The sequence below is a fragment of the Ovis aries genome, chromosome 7 (assembly GCF_016772045.2).
Source record: "Ovis aries strain OAR_USU_Benz2616 breed Rambouillet chromosome 7, ARS-UI_Ramb_v3.0, whole genome shotgun sequence".
NCBI classification, from domain to species: Eukaryota; Metazoa; Chordata; class Mammalia; order Artiodactyla; family Bovidae; genus Ovis; species Ovis aries.
In genome coordinates, this window is record NC_056060.1 from 88304070 (window position 1) to 88327024 (window position 22955).

At 42.2% G+C, this 22955-nt stretch overlaps 1 protein-coding gene across 15 annotated transcripts in view; it reads left to right on the forward strand.

Moving 5' to 3' along the window:
• NRXN3 (neurexin 3) overlaps positions 1-22955 on the forward strand; it is a 1842793-nt gene that overhangs the window by 856640 nt on the left and 963198 nt on the right. For all 15 annotated transcript variants that reach the window (XR_009601311.1, XR_006060480.1, XM_060418434.1 and 12 more), the window contains 4 exons: positions 4228-4347; positions 14997-15378; positions 16320-16510; positions 17283-17456. Coding sequence is in view for 13 of the 15 variants with exons in the window: in XM_060418434.1 (XP_060274417.1) it covers positions 4228-4347; positions 14997-15378; positions 16320-16510; positions 17283-17456 (867 nt within the window). In the remaining 2 variants the exon portion in view is untranslated. The remainder of the gene's footprint in view (positions 1-4227; positions 4348-14996; positions 15379-16319; positions 16511-17282; positions 17457-22955) is intronic.

Below are 22955 nucleotides of genomic sequence, written 5' to 3' on the forward strand. Positions count from 1 at the left end.
TCCAAGAGAAATCAGGTTGTCATTCCTTTCCCTTCCTGCACAAATAGGAAGATGTTCAGTGACTGTGGTGCAGGTCTTACTTCCTCTGAGTCCCTGCCCTCCTACCCCCACAAAAAGTTCTTAAATGCTACCACCCACTTTCAGAAATAGCACTTTGTGGAACATGGAAGGAATTTCTACTCCCTGCATATGAGCAAAACCATCTGGTTTAGTTGGTTTGGACAGGTCTTACTTATATCGGCAAATTATTGAAATACAAAATGTTTGGGTATTTTGTAGTTTTTCTGGTTATATTGCTCCTGGGGGGAATAACAAATTCATGTAATGTGAATGGTCTGTTAAAAAAACAAACACATACACACAACTAAATAGATTCAAAGTAATTAAAATCCACAGCCCACTTTGTGAAGAAGTGTGCCTTCAGTAATGCTCACATGTAGATTTTCCCCACATGCTTCCATTCCTGTCTTCCAACAGAAGGAACATTCTGCTAGTATCTGAGGGTCATCTGCTTTCAAGCTATCAGCAATGATTCCTCTCCCAAAGGGTACTTTTCTCCTAATTTTCACTCTTATTTTATTCTTCGCTCTGGCCTCCTTGAGGTTATTATAGGGTAGGTCGAGAAAACAGCCTAGTTTGTGTCCTTCATCCACAATTGTCATTCTCTGTCCCCTGCTCATCAGAGAATCTTCTGGGAGACCAGCCTTAACGACAAGAGAGGACGCCACCCGAGTTTGCAGTGAGTTTGTATTGAACGGGCGTTGGTGTGGTGTTACTCAGAGGATTCACGGAAAGCTCTCTCTTCTGCAATAACAAATGGCTTCAATGCTTCACTTCTGCGGACTGCTACAGCCCCACCATCTCCATCCTCAGTTCTGCATCTTTACTCCAGTCATAGGTGTCATTACCTGGAAAATTCAACTAAGGGTGTCAGACAACTAGTTCGTTTCCTGTATTTAGATAAAATGTTGGTGATCTCAGCAGTCTAAAGGGCATCAGAAGATTGCTTTGTGATCAATATTTATTACATAAACTATTTTAAAAAGGAGATGCATGTAATATGTACCCAATTGCAGATCACACTTCTCCAAATTGCTAAAAAGAAAAGGACAGTGCTGGAAAATCAATAGCTTTGATTTATATATGTGTGTGTGTGTGTGTGTATATATATTTATGTTCTCACCAGTTCCATTTTAAATCTCAGCTTAAACAATGATTTCTTCCTTATCTGGACCATCGTTTACTTAACAGTAAAGAGCTTTTTCCATTCGTTGATTTTCTGACACTTTGTGCTTGAATCTGCCAGAGAAGTTGTCCCAGACTAGTTCCTCTTATTCCTGAAATCTGTCCCTTGGTCTGTTTCGACTTTCAGCTGGTGTCTGCTTCTGGCTTCACTTGTCAATCCATTTTTATGCTTAGGCTACCGGTTAGGCGTGCTCTTCCCCTCTATTTGTGAACATTTCCAGCTGAGTTTAAACCTCACTTTCCTTCTAGTAGGACAAATTGCCCTTTTGGCTTGATTAAAGAGAAATGCCGTCGACTCTCCACTTTGGGAGGCCAAGCGTTTTCCAGAAGCCCACTGAGATTTCTCTTATTTATTGCTCGAAAAATAAATATCAAACAATACTTGTTTTTCTGCCATTTTAAGGAGATGAGTGTGAATTTTTTCCCCCACTCTTAGAGCAGTGAGGATTAGGGGAGTTGGAGATATCAAGTATAATTAAACTGTAGGGCATGGGAGGGTACAGGTCACCCCCCCCCCAACATTTTTAGTCATAGTCCATCACATCCTAAAGTTTTAGAGTCAGAGTTTGAAGTCGGCCATGGTCAGTATTTCAAGGACTCCAGAAGTACTTCACGTTTAACATATCAGTGGCATTGAAGACATGTTGGGCTGAGGCAAATGTTCTACATCCCCGTGGCTGATATGGCACTAATGTGGCCATGTCCTAAAACTGACTATGGTTGTGTTAGCCTTTGTCCCTTTTATTGTGTCCCCAGTCCTAAAAATTAAGTGATGTGCAGAAATTGTCTCAAGAACAGATGTCACCTGTAAGAGCTCTTTAAATAGCCTGTATTTGTAGCAGTTCTGCCTCCACAGCCAATATTGTCCACATCTTTCATTACTTTATTCTTTCCTATTGAAGCATTTGCATGTAGAATGAAGAGGATAAAAACATTAAAAAAAAAAAAAAAGGCAGATCTGTTTCTTCTGAGAACATCTGTTCTTGCTTCAAAAGTCCCCACGTGATGTGTGGGTCCCTCTCCTAAAGGCCCACAGAGTTTGCTGTTGTAAAGCAGAGGCGTATCACTCCCAGACCTGAACTTAATGAGACCATGAACAGTGCTGCCTGGCCAGCTGAAGTGTAGGAAAAAGCCTGTTACAGTGTATACATTTTAGATGATATCAACGACAGGCATACTTAACGGAGGCTAAGACTGAGTGTTAAATTGTTTGTTGTAGAATTATTTTTTTTTTCTCAAGACTCACTGGTCTCATGGTATCATCATTAAATTCTGGGTATATGTGGTCCCTTCTAAGTTTCTTCACTGAATTCTCAGAATTTTTATAAATATGGATTGCCCTTGGAGTAGAGGTACATTCTGAAAAATATTAAACACAAATCACTGGCTGAAGACCTTGTGATTAAAAGAAACCTTTCCACTTTGAGAGCCTGTTTGCTTTTCAAGAAGGAAATTTCTCCAAACTGCAACTACTATCATAACTGTCAATAACCAGAACTTAATAGAAATGCTAATTACTCAACATTAAAGGGTCTAATTTAAAATTACCCATCCTAAAAGAGCTCTACTCAAGTGATACTCTGTTTTCTTTTCTCCCCCTAAACAACATAGAATATCTTCAGTCTTGGCGGTAGAGGAGTGGGAAGACTGGCTGGTGAAAATTATATAATGACTTTCAAAATTACTTAGATAAGAGTATACTGACCTTATTTTGATTGTTTCTGAAGAAATAAAGATCTAGGTAGACATCAGTTAATTCAATAAGCACTCATTAAAGCTCCTACTGTGTGCCTGGCCCTGTGCTCCTATATGCTGGAGCTGAGTGTGTGGTCTTCTGAAATATTATAAATGCCTACTAACCATAGATGCCAATCCGTGTATTGCCCAGTTAGATGTTTCATCTCTTATTTTTTTGCAAGGTATTTCCAGAAATAAGACTTTCCATATACTGAGACTAACATAGGAAGATTGAAGCAGCATCTTTCTGCAAGGGATCAGCTATGTATGTAGAGAGAGCAAACTTTTTCTAAAGAGTTCTGGTTCTACGCAATCTTCTTTGTCTTTTCAACTTATATCTGAATTCTGTAGTAAATGAAACATGATATTCTTCTCCCCTTCATCTGTTTTGATGCCTCAGTGTTTGTCTTGCCAACTCCTGCCCCTCAATACCATAATTTATCATAACACCCGATTCTTCCAAGGAGTCACTTAAATGCCATCTTGAGCATCTTGATTATGAATCTTCTGGGACAGTTTGGTTGGTTCCTTTATTTAGTGGCACATTTTACTGAATATTCTTTTGACCTAAACAGGTTCAGTTTTGCAATTTTGCATTATTTCATTTTTTAGGTCTTTGTATCTTTTTGGAAGATGATGAACAGTGAATAAGTCTGAGGCCCATTGTATTCCCTTCAGGAGCATTATTTATAATGCAGTTTAGACTGTGACATTATTATTATTGTAATGATTACCATTGTGATTCATATAGTCACTGAATTCTGGTAAGACCACGGGTTAATGAAAATGTCAAATTAAAAACATAGATTGCAGAGCTCTTTTCTCATCCAATTGGTGGATATTCTCTTAAAGCCAGACTGGTGTATTATGCCTGAGTGATCAAATGGTTCTAAAAGAATGTATAATGAATTTCTTGTTTCTTCAAGAAATTCACCTGAAGTCTAAGACTTTGGGAAACAGAATGACAGCTGACTACTATTTCCTATAAATATTGGATGGCCATTTAAAATGTCTTGTACCTACAGATAAAAGAGGATACTTATTTGTTATTATCCATTATGATTCAGTTGAAATTTTGCACTGGGGACTTCTGCAGAGTGTCCCCGAGACTCAGATGGGCTCTGGAAGGGGTTGACTGCTTGAGTGTTGCTGGGTCATATGCACCAGTGTGGCTTTGACAACTCTGATGCCATGAACACTACATTTAAGACTGATCCTAACTTTGGCACTTACCACTGCCCTTAGGCAAAGGACCAGAGACCCTGTATGCGGGGCAGAAGCTCAACGACAATGAATGGCACACCGTCCGTGTGGTGCGGAGAGGAAAAAGCCTTAAGTTAACCGTGGACGATGATGTAGCTGAGGGTGAGTAAGCTCTGGAGAACTTTGTCTCTCTCTTCTTCTCTCTCTCTTCTTGGCCATTCAGTGAGCAAAGGGGTTTTTGTTTTGAAAACCTTGTATTTTGCTAAACGGAAGTCACATGTCTTGTTCTCTATTGACAAGCTCAGGTAAGACCAGGAAGATCTGCCCCTATATTTTCAGAATCCCTTTTCACTGATCTGTATCGCCAAACGTCTCCACTACTGTGGTTACATATTGATGGGGCTCTCTCCTTAGGCATAGAGTGTGTGTCTGGAGAAAGGATATAGAGTTCTCGAGATCCTTCTATTATTCAGTTACTCAAAACCCACTTATCAGTCATCCCAAGTGCTAATTCCTTCCCTTCTGAGTGAGTCACTCTCTAGTAGAGGGAGATGGGTAAACCAGAAATTCAAAACTTTATAGGTACAAGTAAGTGTCAAAAGCAGTACATGACACTTAGAAGGTGCTAAATAATTATTCATTTATTTCATAATTTATTTAGTCATTATTAATTGACTGCCTACTGTGTCCCAAATCCTGCTTTAGACGGTGCTGGGAATGTGGTGGTGGGCAATTAGGCAAGTCCTGGGTCTGGTGGAATTTACATTCTAGGAGGGCAAGGAGTAAGTGAATGAATCTTTACATATATAAACGAACATTCAGAGCCTCACTCAAGCAGTAAGCATTTCTTGATAGCCTGGTACATGTCAGGAATATGCTAAGGATTGTAGAAGTTATAAAGGAAACACACAGGATTACCTGTTTCCTTCAACAATGAATCAATTTTGTGTATTAGATAAGACTTGGGAATTTGAAAATAAGTCAGGGAATATATAATGAGATTCCTATTTGGGTGAGCAAGATTGTAATTTTCAATCTGGAGAGAAAAGTATCAATTTGAGCTGGAGAAATCTGGAGTGGCTTATGAAGGTAGATCTTTGGGCAGAAATTGATGGATCATTTAGTAAGATATAGGGTAGAAGAGAGAAGGCATCTTTAATGCATCTTCAGTTCAGTTCAGTTCAGTTGCTCAGTCATGTCCGACTCTTTGCGACCCCATGAATTGGAGCACGCCAGACCTCCCTGTCCATCACCAACTCCCGGAGTTTACCCAAACTCATGTCTATCGAGTCAGTGATGCCATCCAGCCATCTCATCCTCTGTCGTCCCTTTCTCCTCCTGCCCTCAGTCCCTCCCAGCATCAGAGTCTTTTCCAATGAGTCAACTCTTCGCATGAGGTGGCCAAAGTATTGGAGTTTCAGCTTTAGCATCATTCCTTCCAATGAACACCCAGGACTGATCTCCTTTAGAATGGACTGGTTGGACCTCCTTGCATCTTACATGAGGCATTTTAAAATTTATACTCTCCAATATTGTAGAGCAGTGCATATCTTCTTGTCTATGTGGGAAAGGAAAATGTCAGGCAGGATGGGGTGTTATGTGGAGCGCTGTTGGTGTCAGGAGACCTGGGCCCTAATGCTGATTCTCTGCAGGATTTTGTGAAAGTCACTTAACATTTCTGGGCCTGCGAGTTGAAATCAGGGGCCTAAGCCATATTTACAATGTCTTCTATGAATATGACAGTCAAATTTGAGTCAGGATCCTTTGGTTTAATAGTCAGTCACTAAAATGCCTTATACCTTTGGGATAGAAATAATGCTAAACCCCCCTTTCCTTATTTCCTCATTTTGAAATTCTATTAAAACTTAAAACTTCTAAACTTGAAATGCTATTATTGCTAAGGCTGTTTACAGCATTAAGTCTCTGCAATGTTTGGTTCTGTAATTTAGTTTTATAATTATGAGCCTGAGCGTCTATGCTTATGGAGTTGGGCTTTGTAGTGAGCCAGGGGTGTGTGTGTGTGTGTGTGTGTGTATGTATGTATGTATGTGTAAGTCAGGAATGAGAGCCTGGATACAGGCAGAAGACCCACGTATATCTAGTGACCAGCTGGCATTAGATACTGGCTTAGCTGTTTTACACATATCAGCTCCTTTAATCTTCTAAAGTACACCATTGCCTTGCAAGTCGAGTGTTCTTGTTGTCATTTTATGTAAGGGGAGCATGAATTTAGAGGCAGGTGTAAGATTAAACTCTAAATTCATGTCTGTGTGATTTGACCCAATCAAACTGTCTGTTAGACTTCACAGTTTATCCTAATAAAATGATTTGTCTTACACCATAGGTACGATATAGTGGAATGGATTGAGATGAGGTGAGGAATACATTTCAGAAGGTAGACAGTAGTACTCACCTCCTTCCTTCCCTCAGGGAAGAGAAACAGAACTGGAGTAATAAGCCATTACCCTCCAATTGTACAGAGACGTAACTTAGTATTGGCGGGTGGAGTTACTGTTCCATATGCCTGAAGGGTAACTGAGCTTTATGTAATGAATATATCAAAGAGATGTAAAAATGATTGTAAGCTTTAGAACACATAGCCAACCTGAATTAATTATTCAGCAACTCCCCGTGAGCGAGTGCAGAATTGAGCCCTCAAAGGGAGCTGTGATACACCCCACGTCCCTCGCTGACTTCTCTGGGTTCAGCCCAGGAAAGCCAACAGAGCTCTTTGCAGCGTGTTTTGAATAAACAGCCACTAGATGGCGACCTCACCCCTCTCTCTGCAGACAGTGCGTTCCATTTATTTCCATGGGGAAATTACATGCCCTGAAATCTAAGAACTGCAGGACTGAGAATACAGTAATGTATATTGTCTCCCTCAGTCAGTATTCTCTTATAGAAATTTTAGAATAAAGGTAATTGTAAAGCGTGCTTTCTCTTAACCACTAATAATTAAACTGCAGGATTAAACCATGGATGCCCAAGTCATCAAGTAATTTGATATTAGAAATTAATGAGCCCCACCATACCCCCTACTTTGCTGCTGATGGGGAAAAAAAGGAGCCATGCAGATAAAGAAATCTGGGAGAAGAAAAGAGCTATTTTGCTTATGAGCTGCAGCCTTGGGTTGCTTCTTACAGTGATAAGGGGTTTGGGAATTTTAATTTTACCTCACAGAAGTCATAAAATCAGGCAATGAAACTAAAATACCACACGGTCTTCAGGTTATTAAGTAATGTCTTACTGACTTATTTAGTAATGCCTTTCATGCTGTTTAAGGTCCCCCAGGTTGTCAGATTTTCAGCTAGTTTGTAGAAATGGATGCAAAGAATAGGTCAGATTCATAAGAAATCAGAAGCTAGGAAAGAAATAGTCCTTAGCCTGGTGGTTCTAATTTACTGTAATATAATGTGTTCCTGGAGAAATACTAAGTTCAGTTGACAGTTAATCAGGATTGATCGATTGATTGGCTGAGCTGGATTTCTATTATTAAGAATAAATTAGGGACTTCCCTGGTGGTCCAGTGACGAAGACTCTATGCTCCTGATGCCGAGGGCCTGGGTTCGATCCCTAGTCAGGGAGCTAGATCCCACAGGGCCAAACTAAGATCTGCTGCTGCTGCTAAGTCGCTTCAGTCGTGTCCGACTCTGTGCAGCTCCAGAGATGGCAGCCCACCAGGCTCCCCTGTCCCTGGGATTCTCCAGGCAAGAGCACTGGAGTGGGTTGCCACTAAGATCTAGTGCAGCCAAACAAAAATAAATATTTTTAAAAATCTTTAAAAAATAATAACAGAATACATCACGTGAGTTATGCTCCTCAGCATGGGGAGCCAATGCTTCAGGAACTGCCCACTCCACCTGGAGCTTCTTTCTGGTATAGAATTTCACCTTTTCTTTTCTTTTTAAATTTTACTCCTCTGGTCCACATTGGCTTTTTCCTTTCGTTCCTTCACCCTATATATAGCACAAACCACACCAAGCTGTAGAGCATCATTTTCCAAGAAAAATTTCTCATGTTAATAAAAAAATGTTGAGATCAGTTTGGATACAATAGGTTAAACAAAATGCAGTAGAATTCTTTATTGAAAGACCTGTTAGGAGCCTTTAATATGCTAATATCTCTTGCTCATCATCAAAAATTGCATACGCAATGTTTGCCCAACTTATTCGGTACCAGAACTTTTTAAAAATTTCTAAAGCATTTTACTTTACTAGCTTGTGAGATGAGTGCAAGAAAGCAAAGAAGAACTAAAGAGCCTCTTGATGAAAGCGAAAGAGGAGAGTGAAAAAGTTGACTTAAAACTCAACGTTCAGAAAACTAAGATCATGGCATCTGGTCCCATAACTTCATGGCAAATAGATGAGAAAACAGTGGAAACAGTGACAGACTTTTTTGGGGGGGGGGCTCCAAAATCACTGCAGATGGTGATTGCAGCCATGAAATTAAAAGACGCTTATTCCTTAGAAGGAAAGTTATGACCAACCTAGACAGCACATTAAAAAGCAGAGACATTACTTTGCCAACAAAGGTCTGTCTAGTCAAGGCTATGGTTTTCCAGTAGTCATATATGGATGTGAGAGTTGGGACTATAAAGAAAGTTGAGCACCGAAGAATTGATGCTTTTGAAGTGTGGTGTTGGAGAAGACTCTTGAGAGTCCCTTGGACTGCAAGGAGATCCAACCAGTCCATCCTAAGGAGATCAGTCCTGGGTGTTCATTGGAAGGACTGATGCTGAAGCTGAAATTCCAATACTTTGGCCACCTGACGCAAAGAACTGACCCATTTGAAAAGACCCTGATGCTGGGAAAGATTGAAGGCAGGAGAAGAAGGGGACGGCAGAGGATGAGATGGTTGGTTGGCATCACTGACTCAGTGGACATGAGTTTGAGTAGACTCTGGGAGTTGGTGATGGACAGGGAAGATTGGCGTGCTGCAGTCCATGGGGTCACAAAGAGTCAGACATGACTGAGCAACTGAACTGAACTGAAAGCATTTCACAGCATATACTCTTGAAAAATGTTGCTATAACATGGAGAAAAGGATGCGAGAGTGGTAGAGCTGGAGGATTGTGGGGAAAATGTGCCTTCTTTACTAAGCTTTATAAAGCCTTTGTTTTCTTAACTTCTCTCCCCCCATCTGTGGGTGTGGGTGGTCAAGCCTCCCCCATTATTTCTTTGCTGTCAGTGTTGGCCAACTCTTAAGGCTGACTCCAAAGCAGATGTCTCACATGCAGCCTCCTTCCCCAGATGTGAGGGGTGCTTGCTGTGCTCCAGCCCCTCCGCCAGTATGGGGCACATGGAAGGGGCAAGGAGTGGTCCCTGCTTACAAAGAGCTTATGTTCTGGTAAAAGAGAGAAAGCAATAAGTGAAGTCTCCAGGAAATTCTTAGCAGACGTCAGAGAAAAGGGAAGAAGGAAAGCTGCGTAATTAGTTCATAGCTACGGGACTGTGTTCTGTCCTATATACATACTGATACATTTCATCCTGATAATTTCATGCTGATTTCACAAGGAAATTGAGCCACAGGAAAGTTATGTAACCCAGGCAGTCAAGCCTCAGAGCTTACATGTTCATCCACTTGTGGAAATTTGCAGGTTGAACTTGGCTAAAATTTTCAGTAGGTTTCTGCTCTCAACAAACTCCTGTATTCTGAGAGCTGGTCTGTTAACTGCTCTCTGGCCAGCGGTGAACTATGTCAGTGAGTGCGTGAACAGGAGCCAGGGATGCATGCCTATCCTGGGAAAGGTAAGGAATACATTCAGCTCAGTTCAGTTCAGCCGCTCAGTCGTGTCCGACTCCTTGCAACCCCATGGACCACAGCACGCCAAGCCTCCTTGTCCATCGCCAACTCCTGGAGCTTACCCAAACTCATGTCCATTGAATTGGTGATGCCATCCAACCATCTCATCCATTGTCGTTCCCTTCTCCTGCCTTCAATTTTTCCCACTCTTTCCAATGAGTCAGTTCTTTGCATCAGGTAGCCAAAGTATTGGAGTTTCAGCTTCAGCATCAGTCCTTCCAATGAGTATTCAGGACTGATTTCCTTTAGGATGGACTGGTTGGATCTCCTTGCAGTCCAAGGGACTCTCAAGAGTCTTGTGAGTTAGATGGATGACGTTACAATTTTCGGCTGCTGCAAAGGAGTGTGAACTCATCGCAGCAACTTCTGTGTGGAAATTTCATCAGTTAAATTCCATCTACAACAATTCTTGGACAGTGATGTAAGGAATGAGTCAAGTGTTTTCTCCAGAAACAGTGTATCTGTACAAGATAAGATATGGGCTTTGAGATGCATGATAGACGTCTGTGTTCAGTTCAGGTGGTCATTTACCCACCTATATGACCTGTGATAAACTGCCCTCTAGAAATGCTAAGCACAGTGTCCTCACCCCTGAAGCAATATAGCGATGCCTGTCTACAGCTTTTTGTGTGTGTGATTGTGGCATTTCATGGTGGTTACAGAGTGCCTGTCATACAGGGAGTCTTCAGTAGTCTTGCTTTTTCCCTATTATTTTTCTCCCAAGTTACTCCTCTTTCCTCTGAAATTTGAAAGCGGCTGCTGTGAAGTATGCATGTATTCTCACCTTCAGTGGAGGGAGTTTCAGTTTACAGACAGCATTGAAAAGAGATGGGTGAGAAGTTTCCTAGCTATTAATATTGATTAGGTGATGGAAGGACTGATGTGAAGCTCCAATACCTTGGTCACCTGATGCAAAGAACTGACTCATTTGAAAAGACCCTGATGCTGGGAAAGATTGAAGGCAGGAGGAGAAAGGGATGACAGAGGATGAGATGGTTGGATGGCATCACCGACTCGATGGACGTGAGTTTGAGTAAGCTCTGGGAGTTGGTGATGGACAGGGAATCCTGGTGTGCTGCAGTCCATGGGGTCGCAGAGTCAGACACAACTGAGTGACTGAACTGAACTGATACACAGATTTTTTATAAAGCGTTTATTTGCTTAGTTTGGCCAAGTTTCAAACTTAATCTATATCCTCAATGCTTTTTCCAGGTGCAGCAGCATACACTCTTTTTTTTTTTTTTTTCAATATCCATCTGTGGCCAAGTGACTATTTTTTACCACATGGTAAAGCCAGTTCACTTTTTAAGAACTTTTTTTATATTGGAATATAATTTATTAAAAATGTTGTGTTTGATGTGTATAACAAAGTGATTCAATTATGCATACACATGTATCTATTATTTTTCAAGTCCTTTTCCCAGTTAGGTTGTTGTCTAGTGTTGACACAGTTCCCTGTGCTCTATACTAGGTTGTTGTTGGTTATTCATTGTAAATATAGCAGTAAATTTTCTAATTTGGTCCCGTCACCTTCTTTACTCCCTTGTCTCTCCTAACCCCACCAACTTCTAGCTGAAGCTCTCTGAGTTATCCTAAACTTTAAATCTGCATCCCTGGGCTAAGCTCTCAAAGTTAGCCTTTTTCTTACAGGGTTTCCCTGGTGGCTCAGATGAAGAAGAATATGCCTGAAATGTAGGAGACTTGGGTTCCATCCCTGGGTCAGGAAGATCCCCCTGTTTAAGGGAATGGCTACTCACTGTAGTATTCCTGCCTGGAGAATTCCATGGACAGAGGAGCCTGGTGGGCTATAGTCCATGGCATCTGAAAGAGTCAGACACGACTGAGAGACACTTTCTTACTTATGCAAACCTTCCTTTGATCCCTCCACACTGTCAGCTCAGTCAACACTGTATGATTTTCCTGCTTTACGAAATTCGTGTTTTGGAGAGCAGAATTTCCTAACCCCTCAGTCCTAGAGGCTGATTCACCCATCAGTTCAGTTCAGTTCAGTCGCTCAGCCGTGTCCAAACTTTTGCAACCCCATGAGCTGCGGTTTATCCGTACTTCTCTAAAAACTCCCAGTTTGCCTTGTCATTGTCTCTTCATTGTCTCTCGGAACGCCAGTCTTCACTAGGGATCATCCCTTTATCTCTTCTCAGTTCTCATCACTGATCTAAATTTTTGCTCTAAGAATGAGCATGAGGACTAACGTCATCATTGTTCACTTCCTGGGCCCTCATCGAGATTGGCTATGGTTTCCCCTCCCCATCATCGTCCAGCCCCAGCTCCCTGCCTCTATCCCTTGTATGAACAGCTGTGGCCACATGTTCATTGGGTATTTATCACTTCATAGTTTTATATCATGTGAATTTAGGCTATGCTAGCTGCATTTTCATGACCAGTCCAGTTTTGAATACTAAAACATTTTATCCAGTAATTAATTCCTTCTTCTAGTTATTCGGTTGTTAGCAGGTTTATGTTGCATTTTGATTTTTGTCCTATTACAATTTTATATTTAAGTTAACCATCATCATCATTTTATTTTTGCTTATATGAAGAGAACAATTTGTCACTAGTTGTCAAAACACCACACAGGAGCTCATAAAATGTAAATTTGATTTTTGCGCTTATGAACAATTCTTTCGACTAGGTCTGAGAATGCTCCCAAAGAGATGAAATTAATATTGAGCATCCACGGGTGTGATCTGGTTGAAGATCTCAGATACTGAAGTTTAAGGACCCAAGAAAATATGATCCCCTCCCCTGCTTTTATTTTTGCCATCTGAGTTCTACACCAATTGAGAAAAACAAATGCTAGTCTGCTGGAAATGAACTATCATTTTTATTAGTGATAGCACTGATGTTGAAATAAGTGGTTTACAGGTACTGGATTTCAGGACTAGAATTGCCCTCTGGAACGCTGATTCAGCACTGGAGTAGGAATCTCCACTGAAGCAAGTCTCCTCTAACAAATGCACAGCGGATGAGTGAGTGGCATGAACCAATGTTTCCCAAGGCAGCGTGTTCCTATAAAGCACATGCCAGGGGCTGAGCTATGGACATATGGTTTCTCTCTGCAGACTGTCCTTATATTTCAGATTTTGTCACTCTTTTTCCTCTGGAAAGCTATAAAGAAAGGGAATAGAGATACTAGTATGTCTTGCTAATGAAATTTCTTCAAAGTGGAAGGTCATAAAAGGAGAAAGAAGCAAGAGGAAATGTCCTTTCCCTTTCTTCTGCCTCTGGGGTATTACAACTTGGTTTGTTAAATTTTAATATGATTTACCTAAAAAAATGTTGAGAGAGCCACCTTCTAGTTTGACCACATTGATGCTGTTTTCCTTGATTTTCTTACTAAAATGTGCTATCTCTTTGTATTTATTTCAAGCCCTCCTTATTACGCTTGCCCCAGCCACTCACTATTTCTGGGTAAACCAGGTAATGAGAGGGCTAATAGATTATTTGTATCAGCTGGAGATTCTTCAGTTGCACATGTAAGACACCCAACTCAAATGTTTTAAGCATAAAGGGCAATCTATGGCCATATAGCTTTTAAAAGCCCAGGTTTGGTTGACTAGATACAGGTCTTAAAAAGACATCACCCTGCAGAAACCATCTCTCTCCATTTCGTGGTATCGTCTGGGTCGGCTCTCTTACCAGGGAGGCCCTCTCCCCCCCAGTTATCATGGCCTCCAGCAGCCCTGAGTTTTCTTCTTTTCCCTTCAGCAAGCCTTGTTTGCCAAGAATCTCTCTTTCCTAAGTGTTCCAGCAAAAACATGGGGATAAATTGGGTTGCTGCTAATTCAATGTTCTAAGTGTAATCCCTAGATTGATCACAGAAGCAGCACCTTGAAACTTGTTAGGAAAGCAGATTCTCAGAGTTTGAAGTTTCAAACTCCAGAGTTTTGAATAATAAACTCTAAGGGTGGGCTCAGTGAGCTGTGTGATTGAGATGCATGCTTTAGAAGACCAATTTGTTAGTTCATTGACCACACTCTATGTTTGCTGCTGCTGCTTCTAAGTCGCTTCAGTCGTGTCCGACTCTTAGTGACCCCATGGACTGCAGCCTACCAGGCTCCTCCACCCATGGGACTTTCCAGGCAAGAGTACTGGAGTGGGTCGCCATTCCCTTCTCCGACACTCTATGTCTGGGGAGATAGAATACCTTGAGTGATTCAGACTGGGTAATTTGATTATTTCAGGAGCTGCGATGGGGTCACCTTCATCCAGCCCCAGTGTTTTAAGGGTGGAGTGGGGAAGGTGGCTTCCCAAAGGAAAATTAAATGTAATTATCAGTAAAAGCAACAGATGCTAGTCAGATAAAATTAATATGCTCTACAATAGAAACTTTTTCCCAAGCACTGGGTGACGATTTATGATACCAAGAAATATTTGGTAATGAATGACTGCTGTTGCTGATAAGTCACTTCAGTCATGTCTGACTCTGAAGTGACCTTCTCCAGTGCATGAAAGTGAAAAGTGAAAGTGAAGTCGCTCAGTCGTGTCTGACTCTTTGCGACCCCATGGACTGCAGCCTACCAGGCTCCTCCATCCATGGGATTTTCCAGGCAAGAGTACTGGAGTAGGGTGCCATTGCCTTCTCCAAATGAATGACTAAGGCTTGCTTATTTTATCTTTACAAGGGTTAGGACAAATAACACCTCTTCTTCTTCCAGTATGTTTTTGTACTCCATTGTTTCCCTGAATGGAGCAAATGAGAAAATTCATCCTTTAACTTGAGTTGTCCATGATCTCATATCTTCCTTTATAGATGGTACCTTCTGTGTGGCTGCAGGAGGGCACGGAGTGCAGGGCATAAAACTCAAACTGGCCCAGTAATCAGCTCGCCCGCTGCAGCCAAGTCAGATATCTGCTATACCGAATACTTTGTTTTTTGGAACTGAATGTTTGTGTAGAAACAAATTAGATCTACACACTATCGTAAGGATGCTATGACAAAACAGGGTCAGTTTTCCCGTTTGCATCTCGTCTTGTGATTTTTTTCACAGGTACGATGGTGGGAGATCACACCCGCTTAGAATTCCACAACATCGAAACTGGTATCATGACCGAGAAACGCTACATCTCCGTGGTCCCCTCCAGTTTCATTGGCCACTTGCAGAGTCTTATGTTCAACGGGCTGCTCTACATTGACTTGTGCAAAAATGGAGACATCGACTACTGCGAACTGAAGGCTCGCTTTGGACTGAGGAACATCATCGCCGACCCTGTCACCTTCAAGACCAAGAGCAGCTACCTGAGCCTGGCCACCCTGCAGGCCTACACCTCCATGCACCTCTTCTTTCAGTTCAAGACCACCTCTGCTGACGGCTTCATCCTCTTCAACAGCGGTGATGGCAACGACTTCATTGCCGTTGAGCTAGTCAAGGGGTAAGTGGACGACAGCGCCTAGGTATCTTGGCGCCAGCTCTGCATAACCTATGGAGATGAAAAGAGTGTTCATTCTACTTTCTATTCCTGATACATGCTCTCACCCCCATTGATTAAAAATGTCTGTGTAATGATTAAGGCAGGAAAGGAGGGAAATTCATGAGTTTATTGAAAGATCCTCTGCTATCTCAGTACTCTCAAGCTTTTTATTATGAAATGTAGTCCTTTAAACTGACGGGAGAAAAGGAATTAGGTTTGCAAAACAGGGATATAGTCTGTGGGGCAGTAAAATCTGTGGGGCAGTAAAATCTGTGCCACCAAATTCATGGGAAGAAGTGAAATATAGATATTTTCAGTACTACCGTTATCCCATATATGCAAATTTTAAAAAGCTGTTCTTGGTCCAAGATATTTTACTACTGAGTGTGGGGATATAGTTAAAACAAAAGCAAAAAAAAAAAGAGACCAAAACCCAGCACACAGATCCATGAATGACGATGAATTTAAATTTCGCCCCCTAGTGTTTCGCAGTGTACCAACTGCTGTGCTTTGCGACTTGGGATTTTTACTTGGTAGTGTTAAATAAATAGATTCAATGAGTCTGGAACTAAAATGCAGTCTGACAGAATAGGATCTGACCATTCTTTAAGATCCCCTGGAGAAGGGCATGGAAACCCACTCCAGTATTCTTGCCTGGAGAAGCCCATGGACAGAGGAGCCTGGCAGGCTACAGTCCTTAGGGTCGCAAAGAGTCGGGCACGACTGAAGTGACTTAGCACACATCCTTTATTCTTTAATCAAGCTTTAGTTTTTCTTGCATGGTGCCAGTCTCTCTCGGGGCATTTGAAGCCCCCAGTGTCAGTTATGTACACGTTGCCATTAAACTGCATTAAACTGCTCCAGGCAATCTCAAGTCATTGGGTGCTTGTGATGTCTCCCAGGTACATACACTACGTGTTTGACCTTGGAAATGGCCCCAATGTGATCAAAGGCAATAGTGACCGCCCCCTGAATGACAACCAGTGGCACAACGTCGTCATCACCCGGGACAACAGTAACACCCACAGCCTGAAAGTGGACACTAAGGTGGTCACTCAAGTTATCAATGGTGCCAAAAATCTGGATTTGAAAGGTAAAGCTTGTAAAGACGTTTATCCTTCTTAGAGCTTTCGGTGGAAAGGCTGTTCCCAGCAGTAACCTGCACTTTAGGAGGCGCCGTGCAGTTTCGATACATCATGTATATCCTGTTTCAACTACACTGAATTATACCAGAATGCAGTTTATTCAGGTTTTCCTTTGACCACTCCTTAGAAATGCTGTTTTCCCTGTAAACCTTGGGCGTGTGGGAACTGAGTGATGAATTACAAAACATGGAGAGGTCATAATGCAGAGGAAGGCATATAGGTTTTGGAATCTCAGCTAAATCATTTACTGCCTGTGCGACTTTGGTAAAATTTTTTAGCCTTTTTTCTGCTACTATACACTTTAGTTTTTCAAAATGAGGATAGTAATTGTTACTACATTTATGAGCTGTTAGGAGTTTTGATGAAATAATGTCTATAAAATTCTCAGCATATTATCCATAACAAGCACATAAAAAGGACTCAGTAAATGGTTGTTTTGTTGAAAATGTTGTTAATCTTTACTTCATCATAATGGAAACAATAGCTACCTCATGGAATGGATATGGTGATTACAATTTGTGAGATGATGCGTATAAAATGAATGACACTTAAGACATGTTAAGTTTCTTTTTTATACAGTGTGGAAACCCTGTCAATAATTTTGTGGATGCTGTTTCCGCCAGCTGTGTTACTGTTACCTGGGCAACGGCTAGTGGGCTTGGCTTCCGTTGACATGGCTCCCTTTACCCATTTGCTTTTCCTACCCATTTTCCTTTCCAGGTGACCTCTACATGGCAGGTCTGGCCCAAGGCATGTACAGCAACCTCCCAAAGCTCGTGGCCTCCCGGGATGGCTTCCAGGGCTGCCTGGCGTCAGTGGACTTGAATGGGCGCCTGCCAGACCTCATCAACGATGCCCTCCACCGCAGTGGGCAGATCGAACGTGGCTGTGAAGGTACCACCTGTCTTTTTAAGCTGCAGCCCTGTTGCAAGCCTCTTTGCTGCCTTTGCCAGTGCTCCTTCATCGGTTTAGCTTCCATCCCCTCCCCCATCTGACCCTGTGTCACCATCGGTGTCCTCTTGTCTCTGGCTGAGTATGTCAAGACATGTGCCGCAGGCTCCGGGAATGCATGTTGGCACATGTCCGCTCAGGGTCACCTTGCCATAGAGGACCTTTCCTGGCACTGACATCAGGCTTCTCCTGACTCATGTCTTTGCTTCCTGCATGGCTGAAAAGGTATCAGGGACTTTTACTTGATATCTTAGTACATGAGGAGACACAAACCGGGGACTTCTATATGGGTGTCACCGTTAATAAAATGTATGTCGCTAACATTGGCTGCAATATTTAGTGCAGACTGAGCGGGAGGTAGGAAAATGATGTCAGAATGCCTTGATGGGGGGAGGGAAGGAACAGTTATTGAGTACTTAGAGGTCAGGCATCCTTAGGCAGTTTCTCAGTGTGGTGGAGTGGAGCAGCATGGGCTTTGATGTTGTAAAGATCTGGATTTGGGTCCAGGTAGTAGTTCCTGCAGAGAAGGCAATGGCACCCCACTCCAGTACTCTTGCCTGGAAAATCCCATGGATGGAGGAGCCTGGTGGGCTGCAGTCCATGGGGTCGCGAATAGTCAGACACGACTGAGCGACTTCACTTTCACTTTTCACTTTCATGCATTAGAGAAGGAAATGGCAACTCACTCCAGTGTTCTTGCCTGGAGAATCCCAGGAACGGGGAGCCCGGTGGGCTGCCGTCTATGGGGTCACACACAGTCCGGACACGACTGAAGCGACTTAGCAGCAGCAGCAGCAGTTCCTGTCCGCTCTGTGGCTTGTGGCACGTTAATTAACCTTTCCGAACTGTGTCTCCTCATCTGTAGAATGAGACAATAAAATGTGTCTTGGAAAGTAATATATATCAGTCAGAGTTAAATGTAGAATGCCGTGGTACATACATAGGAGATACTCAGTAAGAGGTAGGATTAGTATTTACAAATTTTATCTCATCTGAGACATTCAATAGCATTGCATGCCCACCCATGCAGCACAACAAACCATGCTCAGCCTATTTCTGTAGGTAATACACTGTCTCTTGAGATATTAACTGAATTTTATAGGTCTTTTGAGTCCAATCAGTTCTTTGCAATAAAATCCATCTCATTTTAACCAGCAGGGGATAGCAGATATTCTCAGCCTTCCCCAGCCTCCTTGTGTTGGTTGAAAAGGTGACTCAAATCTAACTTGAGAGTCCAAGAGGATGATCTGACCAGTCACCAGGGCCCGTGTTTTCTTTTGTCTGGTTGAGCGACGTGGTCTTTTGTGCCATATATTGTGTTTTCTTGTATCCCTCATTAATTTACCACATCAAACCTGTTCATTCATCTCCTAACTGTTCAGCTTCATTTATCACTCCTGTTTTTCATCACCTTCAGTCCTTCACTTGCCATCTAAAAGCACCCTTTAATAAAAAGCTTCTGATCAACTTCCCAGACTGATCTGTAGTATGGAAATCTTTTCCCTTCACCTAACAGTCAGTTTCTTATTACCATTTTGCCCTAGTAATAAGGCTTATTGTCCCTATAATCCTTCTAGTTTTCTTTTAGCCAGAAATATTTCTTAAATTCTGTTGGCCAAATACAGGGTGTGTGCATGGACAGACATGAAGTTGGGTATCACCAACCATTTAAAGTTAGCCACTTTGCTCTCTTCTCCTGAAAATGCACAAATTCACTAAAGAGTTTTTGTCATATTGGCCTGCCCTCAGTTCCTTTGGGTATTAAGGGAAATCCTGAAATAGATGCCCTATTTGGAAATTGAGTATCTTAGTTTAGGAGACTTTGGAATGACAGGCATTCAAGTTTTTCTGGAATGATTAATCATATCAAGTCAAATCATAATATAAAAGCGCATGTTCAGAAGCACAAGACACCCTTCAAATGTTAAATATGTTTATCAGGCCATCAATTCTGCAGATTTAGATGTTAACAGAAATCATCCATTTAACTCCATAGCAACGTTGCCTGATAGAAATATAATGTGAATCACATATGTAATTTTAAATTTCCTGGTAGCTACATTTAGAAGAGATTAAAAGTAACAGGTAAAGTTTAATTTTACAGTTTAACTTATCCCAGAATATCCAAAATATTATCTTTTCAACATATAATCAATTTAACATTTTTAGTAAGACATTTTACGTTTCATATTGAACCTTCAAAACCAAATGTGTGTTTTGTATTTGCAGCACACGCAGTGCAGACCACATGCCTTTCAGGTTCTCAACAGCCATTCGCATCTATCACTACTGTATTGGAGGCATGGTTCTATAGAGTATAAAAGTTGGGGTATGAGGAGGTGAAGTTGTAGCATTGGATTCAAAGAAAGTCTAAGCCAACCTTTGTAAAAGTGGATAAAAATATATAGTGTAAAGGTGGAATAGACCCCACGTCAGAGAGCTTTAGGGGAAGTCGTGGGAACATTAGGGAAAAGAAATTGCCCATCTGGTTGGAGAAAATGCTCCTGTCCCTACCTCCAGCTCTAGGTACGGTTTGCATCTTGACTAATCACAAGCATGATGATGGGTTCTGACCTTCCTGTGAGTGTGGGTGATTGTTCAAAGCTGAATATTGCGGCTGGATGGCTCTATCACCCGCATCTATGGCAAGTCCTATGGGCCTAATAACACTGCACTCTATTGCCATGGAGATAATTATGATGGTTACCCATGGTGCATTATCAGTGCCCCACTGCGTGGCGGGAAGTGGAGGATGAGTGCTCAGGGAAGAAAGCCCTTGTTTATTGTACACAGATGACTGAGATAATTAGCGTAAGGGGCCAGGAAAAATGGCCAAAAAGTGGGTTAAGGCATAAATTACTGTCATCGGAAGTTTGCATTATTGTGAATAAGACCTTGTAAGAGATCCCAGGAGCTTTTTAGAACACTGGGAAAGATCATGGGGAGTGAAATGAAGGGCACAAAACCTTGGAAAGACTCCAAAAAAAGAAGCGTCCTCACCCTGAATCTCTGTACATGGTACAGGACCCTCAAGAAGGCCCTTTGACAACTAGGCAGAGTCATAGGAAACAGAACACATTTCTTGATGTATCATTTCTATGCCTAGAATAGGAAACAGGTAGGGGATAAGGATTCATAACTAAAGAACTAAAACCTGAATCTCGCCAAGATGGTGGATGTGTTTTATTCTTACATAGCTGGGATATACAGGCTAGGATATATTGTGTGTTCTTGTCAGTCATTCGTAATGACCCTTCAAGATCCCTAAGTAGTAGTTGTATTACTTTCCCTATCATATCTAACACAAAAGAGTCCAAAATTAAAGGTTCATCAATCCACTACTCTTTGGCTCTCAATTGTTTATAATAAGAGATAAAAACAAATCCTGAATTAGATTTTTATTTTATGTTTTTAATATATGTGGAGTGCATAATTTAAAAGTTGAGCATGATTTCTAGACAGCTTAGCCAACATCTAACTGTGACCTACAGCCTCTCAGTTTGTGCTAGGGATTTTTAATATTGTCTGATTCAATACTTGGCTGGTAAATATCTCTATCTTGAGGCCAGCTTTGCTGCAGAAACCAAGGCATGTGTTGGCTAGAAATTCGATTCCACACTTGCAGATGGTAAACATCTGAGAGAAACGCATGTGCTTCATTTGGAGACTGGCATAAAGAAATAAAAAGGGCATTGGGTTGGGTGCCGTTTTGCCCACTGCTGTTTGGGTTTGGCTCCATTTTTTATAAATTAAGCCAGTTGAGATGGTGGGTGTCCTCAGATCACCTTCCTAGCAGTGCCCAGTTCTGGTGCCAGTTTCCTTGGTGGCATTTTCAGGAGGTTACCAGGGGTGCTCTCCAGCAACTCTTCCATGCTCAACTCCTCCATGTGCAGAATTATTTGTGTGGGCTCTGTTTGGTTGTTCACACGTGTCTTTCAGCCTGGCCACGTCCTACGCCTCTTGCTGTTAATCCTGACCGATGGGCAATCATTTCCCTGGGCCATCTGCCTTGGGGTTGCCGTGTGGTTGGGGGAAGGCTCCTGTGCAGCTGCTTATGCTCTGTCCCATCCGGTGTTTCCCCCGCCCCTGCTCTGCTGTCCCAGCTTTGATGACCGAGGCCTGCTCCACCCCTGGTCTGTGCATTCCCTGTCTGTGCTGTCTCTGGAGAAACCTGTGGAGCATCTCAAGTGTCTGTCCGAGTGATGTTGGTTATGCCGATTGTGTGTTCATTTCTGTGATGTGACCCCTCGTTTACTCCACCTCTTACTAACCTCTGGTTATTGTTTTCGCCTCTTCTGTTCTTTCGCTAACAAAGTTGCGTTGACCAAAGCTGACCTGCAAGGTAGAGAAGGTTCTTGTTCCCATTACCGCTTTGGACTGAAAGAAGTTCTGTGTCACCCTTGGGATCTTTTCTCTAGAGGCCTTCAAGCTGTCACATCTCTTGGACAGCGGTGGTCGTGAGGAGGGGGCTGAACCCTGTGTTCTTTACAGACAGTGGCAGAGAGCCCGGATCGCTGCATGAAAAAGAACTGCATGGGCGAGGAGTCTTGGGGATGGGAATGTGTTTCCATTTGGGGGCGATAAAAGAGGTTTGACAGCACCCTATGTGGTGATGACCCACAGACATATTAATCCATTTCTGGAAGTGTCTCTCCAAGTAGTTGTCGTGGAACGGGTAGGCTCCTTTTAATTTACTCATTCCAGACAGAAGACTGGACTTGGAAAAAAAGAAGCCCACTTGTGTTCTGAATTTATTTTTTTCTGGGTCAGGAAGGTCATTTCTCAGAGCAGGACTTTTGAGTGTTTGGAACTTATGAAAGAGAATGCCTTTTTCTCTTAACTCATTTTAAAGACATCTTTTAGGCATTTGGGAGATATTAATGTCATTAAAATATTCTAGAGATTTATGTCCCCTATTGGGGATTTTGATGTAGCACTTTAATTTCCTGTTTTGTGATTCCACAGGAAAAAATTAGTCTTGGGGAGGAAGAGGTCTATCGATGTATCGATTTTATCCTGAATCCCCTTGAAAATGCCTGCATGTTAGATATCAGTGAATATCTACTGCAGAAACTGCTTCTCCTACCATTCAAAGAGGCACCTTTCAAAGTCTGTAATGGTTCATCTGTCCTGTCGTGTCAGAACTTTGATGCAGAACAGCCAGACGAGACCCAGCATTTTAGCCGTCTTTCAGCTGAGAGTTAAGGGGGGTGGGGGAATTGAGCCTGGGATGGCTTCTGTCAATGCACAATCAGCACCAATTGTTAGAATTAGGTAGCTGGAGGTAGCTTTAACATAATACCTTTGGAGCTTCCCTGGTGGTCTAGTGGTTAAGAATTCATCTGCCAGTGCAGGAGACACGGGTTTGAGCCCTGGCCCAGGAAGATCCCACATGCTGCGGAGCAACCAAGACTATGTACCACAGCTACTGAGCCAGCGCTC